The sequence below is a fragment of the Pelecanus crispus genome, chromosome 5 (assembly GCF_030463565.1).
Source record: "Pelecanus crispus isolate bPelCri1 chromosome 5, bPelCri1.pri, whole genome shotgun sequence".
Taxonomy (NCBI): domain Eukaryota; kingdom Metazoa; phylum Chordata; class Aves; order Pelecaniformes; family Pelecanidae; genus Pelecanus; species Pelecanus crispus.
The window spans coordinates 28,151,258-28,166,917 of record NC_134647.1 but is presented as its reverse complement, the minus strand read 5'-3'; the positions used below and the strand labels follow the sequence as shown (position 1 = coordinate 28,166,917).

At 42.4% G+C, this 15,660-nt stretch overlaps 1 protein-coding gene across 1 annotated transcript in view; it reads right to left on the bottom strand.

The window, feature by feature from the left end:
• Positions 1–14,398, bottom strand: part of ITGA4 (integrin subunit alpha 4) — a 37,522-nt gene extending 23,124 nt beyond the window's left edge. The window contains exons 1-9 of the mRNA XM_075710080.1: positions 14,214–14,398; positions 13,995–14,116; positions 6,889–6,995; positions 6,661–6,790; positions 5,252–5,319; positions 4,454–4,583; positions 801–886; positions 405–464; positions 175–312 (exon numbers count right to left, since the gene is read on the bottom strand). Of these exons, the coding sequence (XP_075566195.1) occupies positions 175–312; positions 405–464; positions 801–886; positions 4,454–4,583; positions 5,252–5,319; positions 6,661–6,790; positions 6,889–6,995; positions 13,995–14,116; positions 14,214–14,398 (1,026 nt within the window). The remainder of the gene's footprint in view (positions 1–174; positions 313–404; positions 465–800; positions 887–4,453; positions 4,584–5,251; positions 5,320–6,660; positions 6,791–6,888; positions 6,996–13,994; positions 14,117–14,213) is intronic.
• Between the last annotated feature and the right edge of the window lie 1,262 nt (positions 14,399–15,660).

Sequence of the window (15,660 nt, the reverse complement as noted above, 5' to 3'; positions counted from 1 at the left end):
GAGCTAGCCTTTGCAGGTGTGCTACACAGTCCTGCTGGGATTCTCATTGCAGTTCTAGAGTTGGTTTTCCTATATCCTGAAATACTGTACGATAAGAGAGAGGAAATATCTTCTTCTTAGCTCGTTATACTAGAATGACTGTGTTACCATGTGTTTTTAAAAGAAAATACTTACAGAACCTGAATTGATATAGACATAAACTCTTCCTTCTTCTCTGATGGTACTTTGCATTGGAGCACCAACTAGCAAGTCTGAGAGGCCATCTGAATTCAGGTCCACAGCACAAACTGCAGCTCCAAAGTAAGAACCAAGCTGTGTGCAAACAAGAAATCACATTATTTTTGAATTTTGATTAAGACATGCTAGAAATTCTAAGATGCAAAAAAGTACTATGAAAGATTTACCTTTTTACCCCTTAGTTCAAATAGAATATTTAGTTGCTTCTCAATGCTAAAAATGTATGCCTAAAACAAAAAGAAAACATAACTGGAGTTCAGCAAACAGTAATCTGAAATACCTTCCTGTGCTTTCTCTACAGCATGTGCTAGAGAATCAGCAAAAGAACACACAGTATCACAAGGTATAGCTATGTACTATTTCCTATCTGTACCTTTCTTTAACACCATAGTTCACAGCAGTGTTATCTAGACTATCTTCCCTCATTCCTTCTTTGACTTTTCTCCCCATGAGAAATCATATATACCTGATACCTGTCTTTAATATGTTAATCTAAATTGGAAAATCATGGGTGGGTATGTGGGGGTATATTCTTCAAACCAATAGCATAGACAATCTCTTACTTTACCAGTCTGTTCCTGTTGAGGAGCCCCTCCAATTACTTCTGTACTGGCTGATGTCAGAAAATGACCAGCTCCAACAGAGTATCCTGTAAATTAGAAATGCCCTATTCAATACTGGAAGTGCTATATAAAGAAAAAAAAAAAAGAAAAAAAAAAAAAAAAAGAGCATGATGTATAAAAGCTGTCAACACCAAATTATTGTGAGTCTGACATTCAGACCTCATGCAAGTTAGCAATGAAAACAGAAAAGAAAACTTTTGTAATATAAGCAAAAAGTCAGTACAAACAGTAAGTTCCAACAAGCAGAAACAAGTGTCAGAAACACTAATTTCTTCCCAGGATCTCAATTATCTGCCATACTTTAAAAGCCAATAAAATAAACTGCAAACACCTTCTGTTAATGCATATTCTACAATTGTTCAGTGAGTCCCTATTGTAATACAAATAAAAATGATCAAATGTCCATACAGTGCAATGTGGAAACATGATTCAATTGTTACTCTTTGACTATTCTTGTAACTAGACTGCAGAAAAATGAAATGTAGTGCTACTTATATGCACGTGCACATATACATACACACGCACATAGAACATTGTGGATATACACATATGAAAATGCCAGGAACAAATTAGAAGAAAAGCTTGATTATGTAATAAGAAAACATTGAATCAGCTTTTGTAAATGAATCTACGTAACAAAGTATTTCCGTATGTGGAGACAGCTCTTAACAAACAGGACCATATTTTGGTGCAGACGTCCAGCCACAGAATTGCAAACTGAAGGCTAACACCTTAATCTGTAGCTACACAAGTCATCCTTACTCTTTCCAAAATACATTATGGCTAAGTTGAAACAGGGAAGACAGTTAACATATTCTGCTACTCTTGCATTTACTGAATGACTGTTGATTTTCACAGCATACAGAGAAAATGGAAAAAACCATCTTGGATCAGATGAGAATGAGCCTTAAATCTTTCATCTGTGAAGACAACTGTCTGGAATTCAAGTTCTCATTAAGCCAGCTTCTTCTTTTCATATTTTAAGCTAAAAGAGGTGCACAAGGCAATTTATCATTTAAAGGTCAACACCGAGTTTTTACTTATTCAACAAAAAATTAAGCTTAAGTGCATGAACCTTAATTTACTTCCTCTGACCTTTATTTTCTAGTTATTTTGGTTTTGCTGAAGTGTAAACATTGGTAATTCTAATGAACATTTTTTTTCTTTTTTAAAAACCCAACAAGCCAAACACACTAAAAGAAAGTACAGTAATCAGATAGTCCTTGTTCTTACTGTGGTGTTAAAATGTTTGGCCAGGGGGATCACATAATTGATGCTTTAAATTTAAAGGCACAGTCAAACAGAATTTTATTGCCAACCCCAGAATTCTCTCCTCTTTCCCATTACTACAGTTTTTCCGTTTCCTGAAATGTCATTTGCCATTCTCAGATTCCTAAAAGAAACTATCTAGGACTTTGTGATTTCTTTAAGGCAGTTTGTTAAGTGCCTAAGGTTACTCTTTCATCAGGCACAGCTGATTTGAAAAGCTGACTTACTTATCGGATTCCTTTTAAAGAAGTCAGTTATTAATCTCCAAGATACTCTGAAGTAGTCAAGGAAATACTACCAAACATTATATATTACCAGCTTCTCTTTCCATCTTCTTTCTTTTAATTGTCTGGTACTTAAACAGCTTTGTTTCTTCAAACTTATGGAAAATGTTATCATACTTTTGCACACTGTTCCTGCAAACTCTAATTTGTTAATTATTACTCTTTGACAGTTTCATGAAAAATGTAAATAAAGAAGCCAACTTCTCAGTCCCTGCCAGAAGAAGGATAATGTAAGTAGATAATTATGTCTAGTCACGTGCTTGAATTACACTCTGGTCATAATATACTTCCACCACTTGGTAAGGATATTTTTGTTCATTATTTAAGGGAGAGGCAAACTCAGTCTTCAAAAAAAAAAAAAAAAAAACAACCAACACACTTTAGTAGCAGAATTAACCCTAAATAGATTTTGGCTTTAAACAATGCCAAAGATGGGACAGAACAGAAGCTGAGGGAGGGGAAGGAAGGTACCTTTACATTCTTTCAACCATATTATGTATTATTATGAGGGAATGAAGTGGAGGTTTAAGTAGCATGGAACAATGCAAAATTTAAGGTTTATCACAGCTGCTACTGTAGAGACACACAGATGAACCAATGGTCCCTGTCTTCACTTTCCTGTAGAAAGGGCAAGTTTAGAGGACACATGGCTCTGCCAAGCTAGTGTGCTGGCTATTCCTGGTTTCTCCAGGTCACTGGAGAAGTGTTTGTGAAGTAAACTCCAGCTGATCTCAGGTCCTGGATGGCCAAGAGAACTAGGAGAGACCACACATGCATGGGAAGGCTTTCCCTGCATCCTCCCCAGCACAGTCCTCATGCAAGCTTTTACCCGTTTACCTATATCTGGCTTTTGGCTATCAATGACTTGACTCATTCATTACAGAAATTCTCACTCTTATACTTGTAGGAACAGAAATCTGGAATGAGCTTTTTTCCCCCCAGACAGGTGCAGTATTTTTTCTGCTGGTTGTTACTGGAAAGCTGGAGCAAGCATTCTGTGAAGTTTTTCATTTGTCCTATGACAGGTTAGAAACATTACTGGATAACCATAGCAATCTGGGTTTCTGATGACCTTTTACTACCCAGCATTGCTTTTGCTTGACTTTCCTACACAGTCCAACTGCAGCCTTTCCAAGGCTCAGTACTGAATTCTGAAGCATTAGCCACTTTGTATTTCCTAACAGCTATTTCATAACATATGCCTGCTCTGCTTCCTATTGTCAAAAGAGTGAAATCAGAAACAGGAAATGTTTATCCACGGGAGTGGGAAAATGCAAAACCCAATGGTCACAGGCAAAAATCTTCCTGCTCAGCAGTTCAGGAAGGACAAACAAGTTTTTCTTAGCATGTAGTGAGAAAACCGAAGCTACTGATGGTTCTGGCACAAACCCCTACAAATTCTAGCACTAAATCCAGCTAAATACTTGGATACAGGTACATGAATAGGAGCTTCATGGATTGCTTTGCAGACGTTTGTAGATAAGGTTTGCCTTCCCACATATCCAGACCAAGATATGGTTGGAATTAAAAAAAAAAAAAACAAACAAACAAACCACCAAACATGATTGGAGGCAAGCCTATCTCTTAAGATCATGGCATACTTGCCCTTACTGACAATGCAATTAAGACTTGTTTCCTTGCAGCTTTCACTGTAACCAACTTTTCATATTTCTGTTATATGTAAAATCATTATGTCTTTTGCTATGAAAGCCCTTGGCAGCATTTCAGACTTAACAGTGAAGTGCAAACCATTCCTAACTAGAAGTATATCGCTACCTTCTAAATCAAGAAATGATAGAAATTCAGTGGAGAGATGATAACAACAGAAATCCAATGTCTGAGAAACGTCCATGTAAAAAGAACAGAGAGGAAGCATTGTAATTGAATAATATTTAACAAAATCAGAACACATCTTTAGAACCATTGCTTCTGGGATTAATAAAAAAAGCACTAATAAACACTGTGCACTCACTTCAAGATCAGCTACATAGCTAATTCTTTGACTTATATCTTTGTAAAGTATTAAAAATATTTAAGTACCTAGATAACTGCCAAATTTCACTTGGTTATTTGAATCTGCATAAGCATGGATTGTATTTGCAGTTGTATTGTATACAAAAACAGAACCAGTCCAATAAAATGATCCAGGGGCTCCCATTATAATTAAGTCCTAAAAGAAAAATAAAACAAAGCCATGTTATTCATATTTAAATATTCATGAAGATAAGCAAAACAAGTCAAATGCTCTTCTTTAGATCTCCTGTGAACTCAATGAAATGCTACTGGAGATGCATCTGGCTCAGGACTGGGGGATTACCAGTAGATCACAGACAATATTTTCCAGGCTTTCTAAAAATATGGTTATTAAAAACCTTGGGCCATGAACAACTTAAAAGAGAGTAATGAACAGGATATTCTCTTCTCAAAACAGATTTTTTAGAAATCATAATCTTAGGGTAAAATGGAGATTAAATAATACAGAATATTACTGTGTAAAGCAAGAAGTTAAGGTTTATTAGTGTTAATGTTACATCAAACAGATTACTTTATAACAGAGTATGAAGTTTTATTATTCTCTTTAGTCATGCTCTTTTTCCAGATGAAAAGTAATCTTGGATTTAGTAAGGTGTAAACGTTTTCTTGAGAATAAAATGTAAAAGTATTAGTCGGGAATTATCATACTAGCGTTATCAAGATTCAATTAAAAAGAAATGGGAAAAGTCTGATTTTTCCCTCCCACAAAAAAGACAGTGTTAATGTTTGCATTTAAATACACGCTTTTAGGTATGTATACATATATGTAAGTATAAAGAGAAGTTTGGAATCTTTAATACACACCTTAATGTAAAAACTAGACATTCCAGCCTGGCATGACCCATGGTTTTCTCCAAACTTTCGCGCATGATCTGGGAATGGGCAAGAAATATTAAAAAGGATGAGAAGCATGTAGTTTCAGAATTTGCTACCAGGTCTTCAACAGAAGTTGAGACAAGTTAAAAAAAACCACAAAACAACATTGGTTTTCAGTTCTGTAATAAAACTAAAACCACTGGTTGCCACTGTATAGCCTTTAGCTTCAATACAGTATTGTAACAAACTCAAAGCACTATGTATCACTTGATCACAGCTTCCTTTGAAATCTTGTGACTTTAAAGCTTATCATTTTCTTCTTAAATTGTTCCTTGAATGAAATAGCACAAATAGTTTGAGCAGCACAGCTAGATAAGCTTAACTCTTCTCTTCCACTGTGTACAATTCATGCATAATCTGATTAACAGGCTTACGTGTCTTGATAGCAGTTGTCCTGATGCTCCACTAGTGCTCTGAAGGGCTTGTGTTATGGCTATCTTAGACATATCGGTATCTATCATCCTTAGCAGCTGCCTTTACATCCAGCTCTCCCAGCTCTGTTTTCCTGCTTTTCTTTGCTAACCGCCTCCCATCAGGATTCCCTTAATCTCATCCATAGATTTATTCACTTAAAAAGTCACCAAAGATAAAAGCATGATTTCACCAATGCTCGTAACAGTCTCTGAAGCCAGCAGCGGGATGTTTGATGGCGTTACTCTATTGGTCTGCATGGAAAGGCCAGATTGCCAGCTCTTCCTTGCATTGGCAAGGGGCAGGGTCACGAGATCGTTCTCCTGGATGGGAGGGAGGTATGAAAGGAAAGACAGGGATGGACCTGTTTGACAGGTTCGGGTCTTGACTCTTATTCTGCTCCTGCAGTCCTCTGAGGAAGGACCACTGAATGTCTTGCACCACAGCAGTGGCCTTGGCAGGAGGCAAGTAAGGAACAGGGACACACACTGTGTCGAGGAACCACAGCAGCTTTGTATCAAAGGCTAAGGAGCAGACAGCAACAATCACTTGCAGGTATTACTGCTACTCTGCTGTGAGGCACTCTCCTGAGCAGAGCAAGCAAACAGAGTAAAGGAATGAAGGATCTCTTCTACCGGCCTATTTTTGAGAGGCACACATACTTCAGTGATCCAGTCCGAGGAGCAAGTATCCTGATGCCCTGTTTAAACTCATTTTTTGCCTGTTGAAAGCAGTGTTTCTTTGAAGTGATAAACATCTTGCTAACAAATTTACATCAAAAGTTGGGCTCGTACCATCAGCACTCAATCGTCAAACCTTTGGCTGCAGAAAGCCTCCTCAGAGCCACACAGGCTCTTCAACAAACTCTGCACCATGCAGTTATGTATCTTGCCCTTCCCTGAAAAGGACCCAAGCATTCCACTTACCTATATAGCATGGGCATATTCTTCTGCTCAGTTCAGTTCGAAAGTCAGAAGAGATGGCAAAACAAATACCATGTGGAAGTTTGTGTTCATTTTTTATGTAAAAGGTATTTTTCCATCTATGTCCACAAGCCTATGGATAAAAAACAAACAGGATGGTTGACATAGAAGCATAAGAAAGGTGAAGGCAGTCTGACAAACAGACATGTAGCTCCAGTGGTTGATACATACAACGATAGATCCATTTTCTTTTGGCTGCCTCGATAAGCTGACACCCAGCCACTGATTATCACGCTCTTCCAAACAAGTCTTCCCACAGCGCTCTCCACTGGGGTTGCCTAGGACACAAAGACCAATGCTCTGAACAGGGGGACAAGCTGAAAGGCCACGTGGTGGGTAACAGGAGCACCCAAGAACCCTACAGGGATACTGCAGTAACTCAGGTTTGGTGGATCCGACCTCTGTCTCTGTCTTACACAGGCCACACAGACTTTTCACTTTCTTCTTGAACAAAGGTGTAACTGCATGTAGCCAAAGGGAGCATACTGGTTCTGAACACAATAGGTTGGCAGTGAGGATGGCTTCTCCATTGTTATTGAAATTAAGATGGGAAGTGACATTACACGCAGTCTGATGAAGGGCTAGCTTTGCAAGTGTTCTTCCGCCTAAAAGTTCATAAGAAACGCAAGTAACACCCATGAGTGCTACCTAAACTCTAGCCTAAAGCGAGCATCTCTCCAACTACGTATCTATTGGTAGCAGACCTTAAAATTATCTCTACTGCAAATGGCTATCAAATAAAGGGTGTATAACTGCAATCTCTGCTGGGGATGTCAGATCATTATGTATGCACCTCCTGTGTACTCCTTGCACTGTTGCAATTATTCAGCAGTAGCTCTTTGTTTTTGTTCTTAAGGAGAGCTAATTTTAAAAACCTTAGAGAACATAGTGAAATTTCTTCTAACTCCCCCAAAAGGCTACAGTATTGCCAAGTTAGCAAATATTTGCTTCCTTCCAGAAAGCAATAGTGGCACCCATGGTAAGGAAAAGTTACACATTTAAAAGTATTCTAAGTTATATAAAAACAAGCTTTTCATTTGTAAGATGTTCGTATGAATAAGCATTAACCAAATTATTGAACCAGTATTTTCTATGCATCAGCATGACCAGTTTATGAAAAAGCTTCCTATAAAACAAGGAAACACATGTCATTTCAACAAGCTCTTTTGCACAATTTTTAAGACTTTCCCAGATTCAATGCAGTTACTGGTGAACATGAAACTTTTGAGGTTTAAGGGGTTTAGTTACCCAGAAGAGGGCGCCAATGCAGATGACAGCGTATCAGAGCTGACGGGGACATGGTTTGAGAGGAAAATGCATAAATCAACACCCCCCAAAACTGTGCTCGCACCAGAACTGAAATTTATTACTGTCCAATGCATTAGAGAGTTTAAATACATTCCTAATTTAGTGGACTTGCTGAATTCCTTTTACAGGACATACAACTGCACAATATTGATTAAGTATGGAAACAGAATAAAGGGATACACCTTGTCTATTTAGTAGCCAGGAGAAGGATGAATGACTGTGGGCTTTGCTACATACATTCTCACAACCAACACTGACTTAAATGATTTTATACCTAGGATGTCATGGACTTTTTGAGAGAAAATACCAGATTAATGGAATCAAGGTAACTCTTCATCACATGGTAAGAAAATGTCAGGAGAATCATTTGTATGAATAAAACCCAACAACCAGAGCTTGTTGCCTACTGTTTTGTGATGGGCCTAGCAATTGACGTTTATCTGAAGAAACTGCTGGAGCCTTGATTTCTTCTACTTCCATACTACCTCTCCGCTTTTTCCAAACATCACGTTTTCCTCCCTGCTCCGATGGAAAGACCAGAGTAGTGCAGTCAGGAACCCCTCACCATACTGCAGAGAGGATGACACACCCCGTGCACCGCAACTGTATTCTACCTTCTTCCAAAACCAACACCCTTCACAGGGTCAAGAGGCATCTGACCCTCCTTCACCTGTTCTTTACCACTTCCTCCCCCATGTGCCTTTCACTAAGACATCAAGGAAATAGTATGCAAAATCCAAGTAAACAGGAACTGACTTTAGGACTCACAATATCATCACATTCAATTGTCTTTAGGCCAAGAGATTTTATGTTACTGTAATTTAATCACTCCTGTAGGTCACCTGAGGAATGGTAATTAACAACATGTGGGCTCTTACTCCAAGACAAGCATGAAGTAACATGCCTTACTTTAAAAATCTACTAAAAAGAAGTCGATTTTTCTGCAGGTGGTCAGTTACTGAGGTTTAAGCAATAAGCTTCCGAATTCTCCCACTTGGCTAATGTCAGTGATATGAACTTCCACGTGCTGCATATATACCATTCTCAGACACAAATCTGAAATTTAGTTTTGGAATTTAATTTTGGAGTTATGTCATGTAGAACTCCTCAATTCCTAAGGGAGACATTTCCATGGTTTGCATGAATTATAGAGCATGTTAATCTGATTGAAGTCTCCTCAGAAAACAAAATTCCATTACACTCCCACATGTAAGAATTAATCCTCCTTTAAATCAGAAGAGGCATTTCTGGTAACTCCCTTCTAGCAATGCCTTCCATCCTCTTATGACGATGACTTACCTGGGACTTGCTTTATAGTGTATGTGGATTTGCAGGAAATGGAAGAAGTGGAGATGATCAGTGTAATAAATTTAGATCTCAAGAGGCTTTCTGAGACTTTCTATCAGCAAGTCAAACAAGACCAGATAATGATGACGTGAGAGATAAGAGAAAGTTTTGCTTGTCTCAGTGCTTCATTCCTGTGCCTATTTCAGAGGTCCATAACAAGAAAAAGCACCACCATTCCTTCATGCTCATTGGATTGTATTCCCCTTTTCCTTGGCTCCAGCATACATTCTTGATTCAGGTTCACTTTGGCCCTCTGCTGACCTGCTATCTTATGTCTCCTCTCTTTTTCTGACTGGCAAGTATTCAATCACCTTGGAAATTATAGGCCTTTGTGGGCAAGAGAAGCGTAAGCTTGACATCCCAGACACCGTGATGAGCCCCTGCCCAGGGTATAACATTATGAAAGCTTTATCAAATGAGAAGAGAAAATGCTGTATTCTGCACAAGCAACAGAGCAGCACTGCATAAGCTCAAGAGGACATGGCAGCTTGGTTGCCTCAGGGAAAAGGAGCACGCGCTGTCATAAAGTCACCGAGAGATAAGTAATTGCCCAGCCTGTGTACATTACACAGCTGGAAGATACACTTCTGCTATAATCCCCACTGCATGCATCCACAGAAACAGCACAATCACATATAAATAAGGTCACAACTTATAAAGCCACTTCTAGGTTTGGCCTCAAGGACTCTAATACAGATGTTTGCAATGTCATCTGAGAAACCGGTTTTATATAACTTGCTCCAGTGCTTTCCATGCCCAGCAGCCTCCCATGATCCTTTTTATCCTCCCAGAACTTCTCTGGTCCTATTGCTAATTGATTAAAACTATGAAGTCTACTACAAAGATGACAAGCCTTCTGATACCCTGCTCCTAGATGTCAGGGCCTCATCAGACTCTTCTTTTCATTCATCCAGGGCAATCTTTTCTCTTTTCACAGATTTGATAGGTCTTATCCCTCTTATGTCCCTCAAACCACTTCTACCCAAAACATTTTAGTTAAGTGCCAGCTGGACATCTGGTCCAGAAGGTCCTGTCTTCCTTGGAATAGTATGGCTATTTCAAAGGAGATCACTGGAAGGGTATGAGCAACCCAAGTGAGATCAAAAAGCCAAACTACTGAAGGCAAAACTTACTGAAATCGAAGTTGAACAAACACAGGTCAGCCTTTTGGGGAAAATCATTAACCGTTCACTTTTCCATTGTAATGATTCAGCTGGGGGAGCTAGAGGGCAATTTGTTCATAGGTTAATTGTGGCAGGAACTTAAAGGAAGGGTGGAAGGCTAAAACTGCAGGCAGAGCTTTCTGGCCTTATGTTAAACAACATGCACTGGATTTACTGTGTACATTCATAGTTAAAACTTTTTTTTTTTTTAGACTGGATGGCAAATTTTATAAATTGTTTCCTGTATTTTTAGCCAATGAATCACTCTGTTTCAAATCTGAGAGCAATTTTGTTGAAGAATTTCTATCTTTTGCAAGTCCAAAAGGTAATAGGTCAAAACATCTAAAGAACTCTGTGCAAGTCCCCCTGCAGTAATCTACGACTACACAAAACTGACGTGGGGAAGGTCTTGAAATTCAAAAGACTAGAAGATTGGTAGAAGATGGACATTTAGTGCTCCAAATAATAAACCTGAAGCGTTGTATTTTGTATTTGTGCCTAGAGTTTGATTACAAGCCTCTGCATCTAACATAAGTCATCGTTTAAAAATACTCCAAATACAAATAAATAATAAGTCTAGAATACTTGACACCATTGACAGAAGTACTAGAACTGGAAAAGAAACTCCCAAAACATTACTCCTCTATTCATCAGTCAGAGACACATTTAAAAGTATCAGTAAGGGCCTGGGAGGACGAAGATTTGCTAGTGTATCCCATGGCTCCTCTCAACTCTTAAACCAGCCCAGGCCCCTACACCACCTTGAACAACAATAAATTCTCTAAAGTATGTCTGGATATGACTGGGACGTTTGCAGCATAGGACTATTCCCAGCAACCCTTTCTCTACTGAGGAAGCAGATAGGAATGTGTGACATAAAAAAAAATACAACAGCAGTTTTGTGTCATCAGAGGCTTCCTAATTGTGCATGAATCCTTCATTAATTAGTTATGCCAGTTTCAAGGCTACTTTAGTTAAAAAGAGCAACAAAGTGTTTCAACATATTTATGTCTCTAAGTAATTCACATCCACTTATTACAGAGGTCCAACATCTGGAAAAAACTACTTCTATTGCCTGTTGTCACCTCTACATTTCTATGACTTATAATTAGAAACTTATTACCTCAAAGATTCTTCTACTGAAAGAAATGCAAATTCAAGTATTTAAGAGATAGATACAGCTATTTCTCAATTTGCCTGTCCCAGCAGCGTAATATATCCCTGCACATTTTTCCAAGGAAATTACCTTTTCGAAGGAAATTACTCTATTCTACAAGATCAGAACCCAAACTTGTCACTGGCAAGAATCCAAGCATAGGAACGAGGAGGTCACTGACTGAAAGATACACAATGGTCGATAAAACCATTATGTCCAAAAGTTGCTGACAGCCTGAATAACTTAGACAAGAGATAATTAAGTTCAGCTTTGCAATTGTAAGTTCCCTTGTGTATTTCTGTGACTGCTCAGCAGGATGGCAAAGGCTTAACAAACCTCAGATACTACCCTACTTCATTTACATCACATGCACCACAGCCGCCTTTGACTTCTTCATTGACCTGATTGACCTGTTTTACAACAGACCACTTCTTTTCAGCATCTATTTACTTCAGAAATACTGTAGACATACCTTAGCGATGTAAAGATGTCATCTAGCACTAAGGGAAACAAACACTTTGCAAGAATCTCTTGTTGTATCACTGTTTTTAAAAATGCAGGACAAGACAGTAAACATCATTGTGTAACCTGTGGCCTCTACACCTGGGAATAGAAGCTGTGTTAAATTAAGCCTTTGGAACCACGCATTTTCATTCACCTGTTGCATCATTTCATTTAGAATCCCCTGAACTACTGAGGAAAAGCCCATGAAGTTCCTTTGGTAGAGATTTTGTTTCTCCACTGGCTAAATGAGTAAGTCAGAAAGTACTGCAGATGTACGTAGTTTTCAAAGAACCTGAAACTTTCTACCCTTCCCCTCCTTTCCTTCACCCATGCAGCAAAGGAGTATTTTTTACCTCCAATTCAGGAATAGGGGTTTATTGCCTCTTAGCAGATGCTATTTCACTACTTTAGTTGACTACTTTGACTTTTGCAAGCCTCCTCTTACAAACAAGCAGTTGGAGGAAAAAAGCTCTTTGTTATATCCCATTTTTCAATAGATCTAATATTGGAATGAAGTTACTAAAAAAAAAAAAGAAAGAAAAAGAACTACTTGGGCTGGAATAAGTTTAACCACAGTTCTGTCTACAAGCAACTGCTTGTCATTTCCTTATGTGGCTACGAGTAAAGCACCACTGAAGTATCTTAGGGTTTTGTAGCTTAGTTACAAAAAATAACTTATTTCTGTCTGTAGGAAAAAAATGGATGGAACCCATCAGTTATAAGCATTATGCATAGACGTGCAGAGAAATAATTGTTTTAACATTTTTGTCACAGACTGCTACGTGCTGCCCTGAAAGCCCATGAGTTCATGGTGCGTTATCGCTTTCATTGGTTTCAAATATTTTGAAAACCCTTTCCCGCGCTTCTTATCCTTACTGGGCAGCAAGTTCATAGTTTTAACGGATGGGATGGTCTCAGTCACAGCAGGATAGAAAGTTCAGGAAGTTTTCTATGCATAGCATAGGGACAAAATGCACCGCACTGTATGCAAGGGGGACAAGAACAGAGTGGTTCATGCATAGTCCTGGTAACCCATTGCAAAGCGTTCTCCTTTTTAACAAGTATCAAACACTTGGAAGTTGGATAAGTGCATCCAGTTACATCTCCCGAGCATGGGGACTGGGGAGGTAGAGAGGAGATAGGTTAAATGCAGGAGCTGGAAAAATTGATTCAGTCAAAAATAGCTTTGTTCCCCTGAAACTCAGTTTTTCAACAAATCTGCAAGCAGGGAGAACCCATCTGCAAGACGTCTGTGGTTCAGAGGTACCTTAGGGTGGCTTCTAAGAAGGGAAGGCTTTGCAGAAGATGACTTAGGCACATACTTTCCAGCCCCCCATCTCTGGCTCATTACATTCGCCCTCTGCTCTGAAAGCTGAACTAGCTTTCTGCTGAGAGGTATGAGAGACAGACCGAAACTCTGACGGGGCTTTTGAACTGGGTGCTGAAAGGTGCGAAAGAAAACTGCGGAACGAGAGCTGTCACACGCAACTTCTCTAAATCAAGTTTTGGTGCGTTTCCTTCTGCCTACAGGAGAAAAAGAAAAAAAGGTGCCACCGTTGCGGCTCTTGGGCAACAGCGCTGATCTCGCCCTTTAGCGAGAGGTAAACGCCAGTTTAGTGTGGAAGGGCCCCAGGAGAAGCCGCCCGCAGCCTCGACGAGAAGCCAGGAGCCGCGGTGCGCGCAGGGCGGGCGGGCGGGCACGGACCGTCCCGTCCCGTCCCGTCGCGTCCCGCCGCCCGCGGGGCCACCCCTGCCGCCCGCCGCCGCCGCCCACCCCGGCCCCGCCGCCGCCGACTCACCCAGCTGGAGCTGCTCGCACAGCCCGCGGGGGTTCCTCCCGATGCGGCACCGGAAAATGGCCCCGGGGTTGGCCACCGAGACGTTGGCGGGCCAGCTGGCCCGCGGGGCGCCCGCCACGAGCCTGCGGGGCAGAGACGGCAGCGTGAGGGGCCGCGGCCGGCGGAGCCGGGGGAAGGCGCGACGGCCCCCCCGCGGGGGCGGCCCGGCCGGGACCTCACCATCTCTCCTCGCCGTGGCGGTGCAGGAGAACCGAGTAGCCGAAGAGGGTCCCGTTGTCCCCCCGGAAGAGCAGCGGGTGCTGGGTGTCCAGGTTGTAGGGCCGCGCCGTCGGCAGGCACTGCCACAGCAGGAGCAGCGGAGCGGCCCAGCCCGCGCTCCCCCTCGCCCTCCCGCAGCTCCGCATGGCTCCGGCCGGCCGGCCGGCGGCAGACGGGCGCCCGGCGCCGGCTCCCCGCCTCGCTGCGCTCCCCCGCTCGCTACCAGGGCAGCGCCGCGCCCCCGCCCTGCCCCCGCGCCCTGCGCAGCCTCTGCCAGCGGCGGGCCAAGCCGGGCGGCCTCCCCGCAGCCCGCGGCGAGGGGCTCCGCTCCGCATGGGGGAGTCGCCCGGCCGCGCCGCCCCCTCCCGCGCGGCGGCAGCCCCTCTCCCGTCGCAGGCGGCCGAGGTCAGGTTTCTCCCCGCCCCGTCCGCGCCCACGGGAGTGCCGCGAAAGGGGGCACGGCCCACAGGCACCGGCAGGGCACGGCCCGCGGCACCCCGTATCCCGGGGCCGAGCGCGGCCCCGTGGGACGCGGCCGTCCCGACCGCCGCCCGCGGCGGGACAGCGAGGGGGGCGGCCCCCTCACCTCAGCCCGCCAACACCTGCCCGGAGGGCGGCGCGGGAGAGCTGCCTGCGTGCCGGGCCGGCCGGCGTTTTGGCGGCAGAGGGGGAAGGGAGAGCCTGCAGGCTTTTCCTTAAAACTCCCCGCCGACCCTCCCGCCCCAGCTGCCCTTGAAGCGCCGGAGCCCAGCTAGTTCAATTTTTGGCTCCTGGAGCCCGTCTCCGCTGAGCACCAGCCGGCGAGCTCTAGCCGGGCACAGGCCTATCTTCTGGGAGCAAAACTGTGTGGCGAGGCTTGCGTTTTCCTTTCAGATTTAGAAAAAATCCCAGTACCCCCTGTGCTGTAAGCCTTGCCACGCAGCTGTTGTGCTGAGGGGCTCTTCCCTGCCACCCGCTCCCGGTGTGCGGGGGGTATTTGCGTCCCAAAACCAGTGCCCTAGCAGCAGAGAACAGCCCTGAGCCCCCTGAAATACCAGGGCTTCCATGCTGCTATAGTAATCCATGTGTGTGGATAACCTACGTATAATGCTATTTTGAGCCAGAGGAACAAGAACATAACCACTTCTTCAAAATGAAAAGTTTAGTTGCAAAGATTACGTGTTGTATCTGGAAGACAAATCCAGTGTCATTTCAACTATCGGATATTATACACATTAGAAATAACTGTGAGATGGTAGAGTACCACACCCTAATGGAAATTCAGAACACAGCATTTTAAGCTTCTCGGAATAAAATCCCCTTTCATTCCCATTCAGTGACACTTCCTCAAAATGCTAAGCAACTACCAAAGCGGGACACTGAGGCAACACAGAAGCGAAACATCTCATCATCCTAAACACATGCAGAT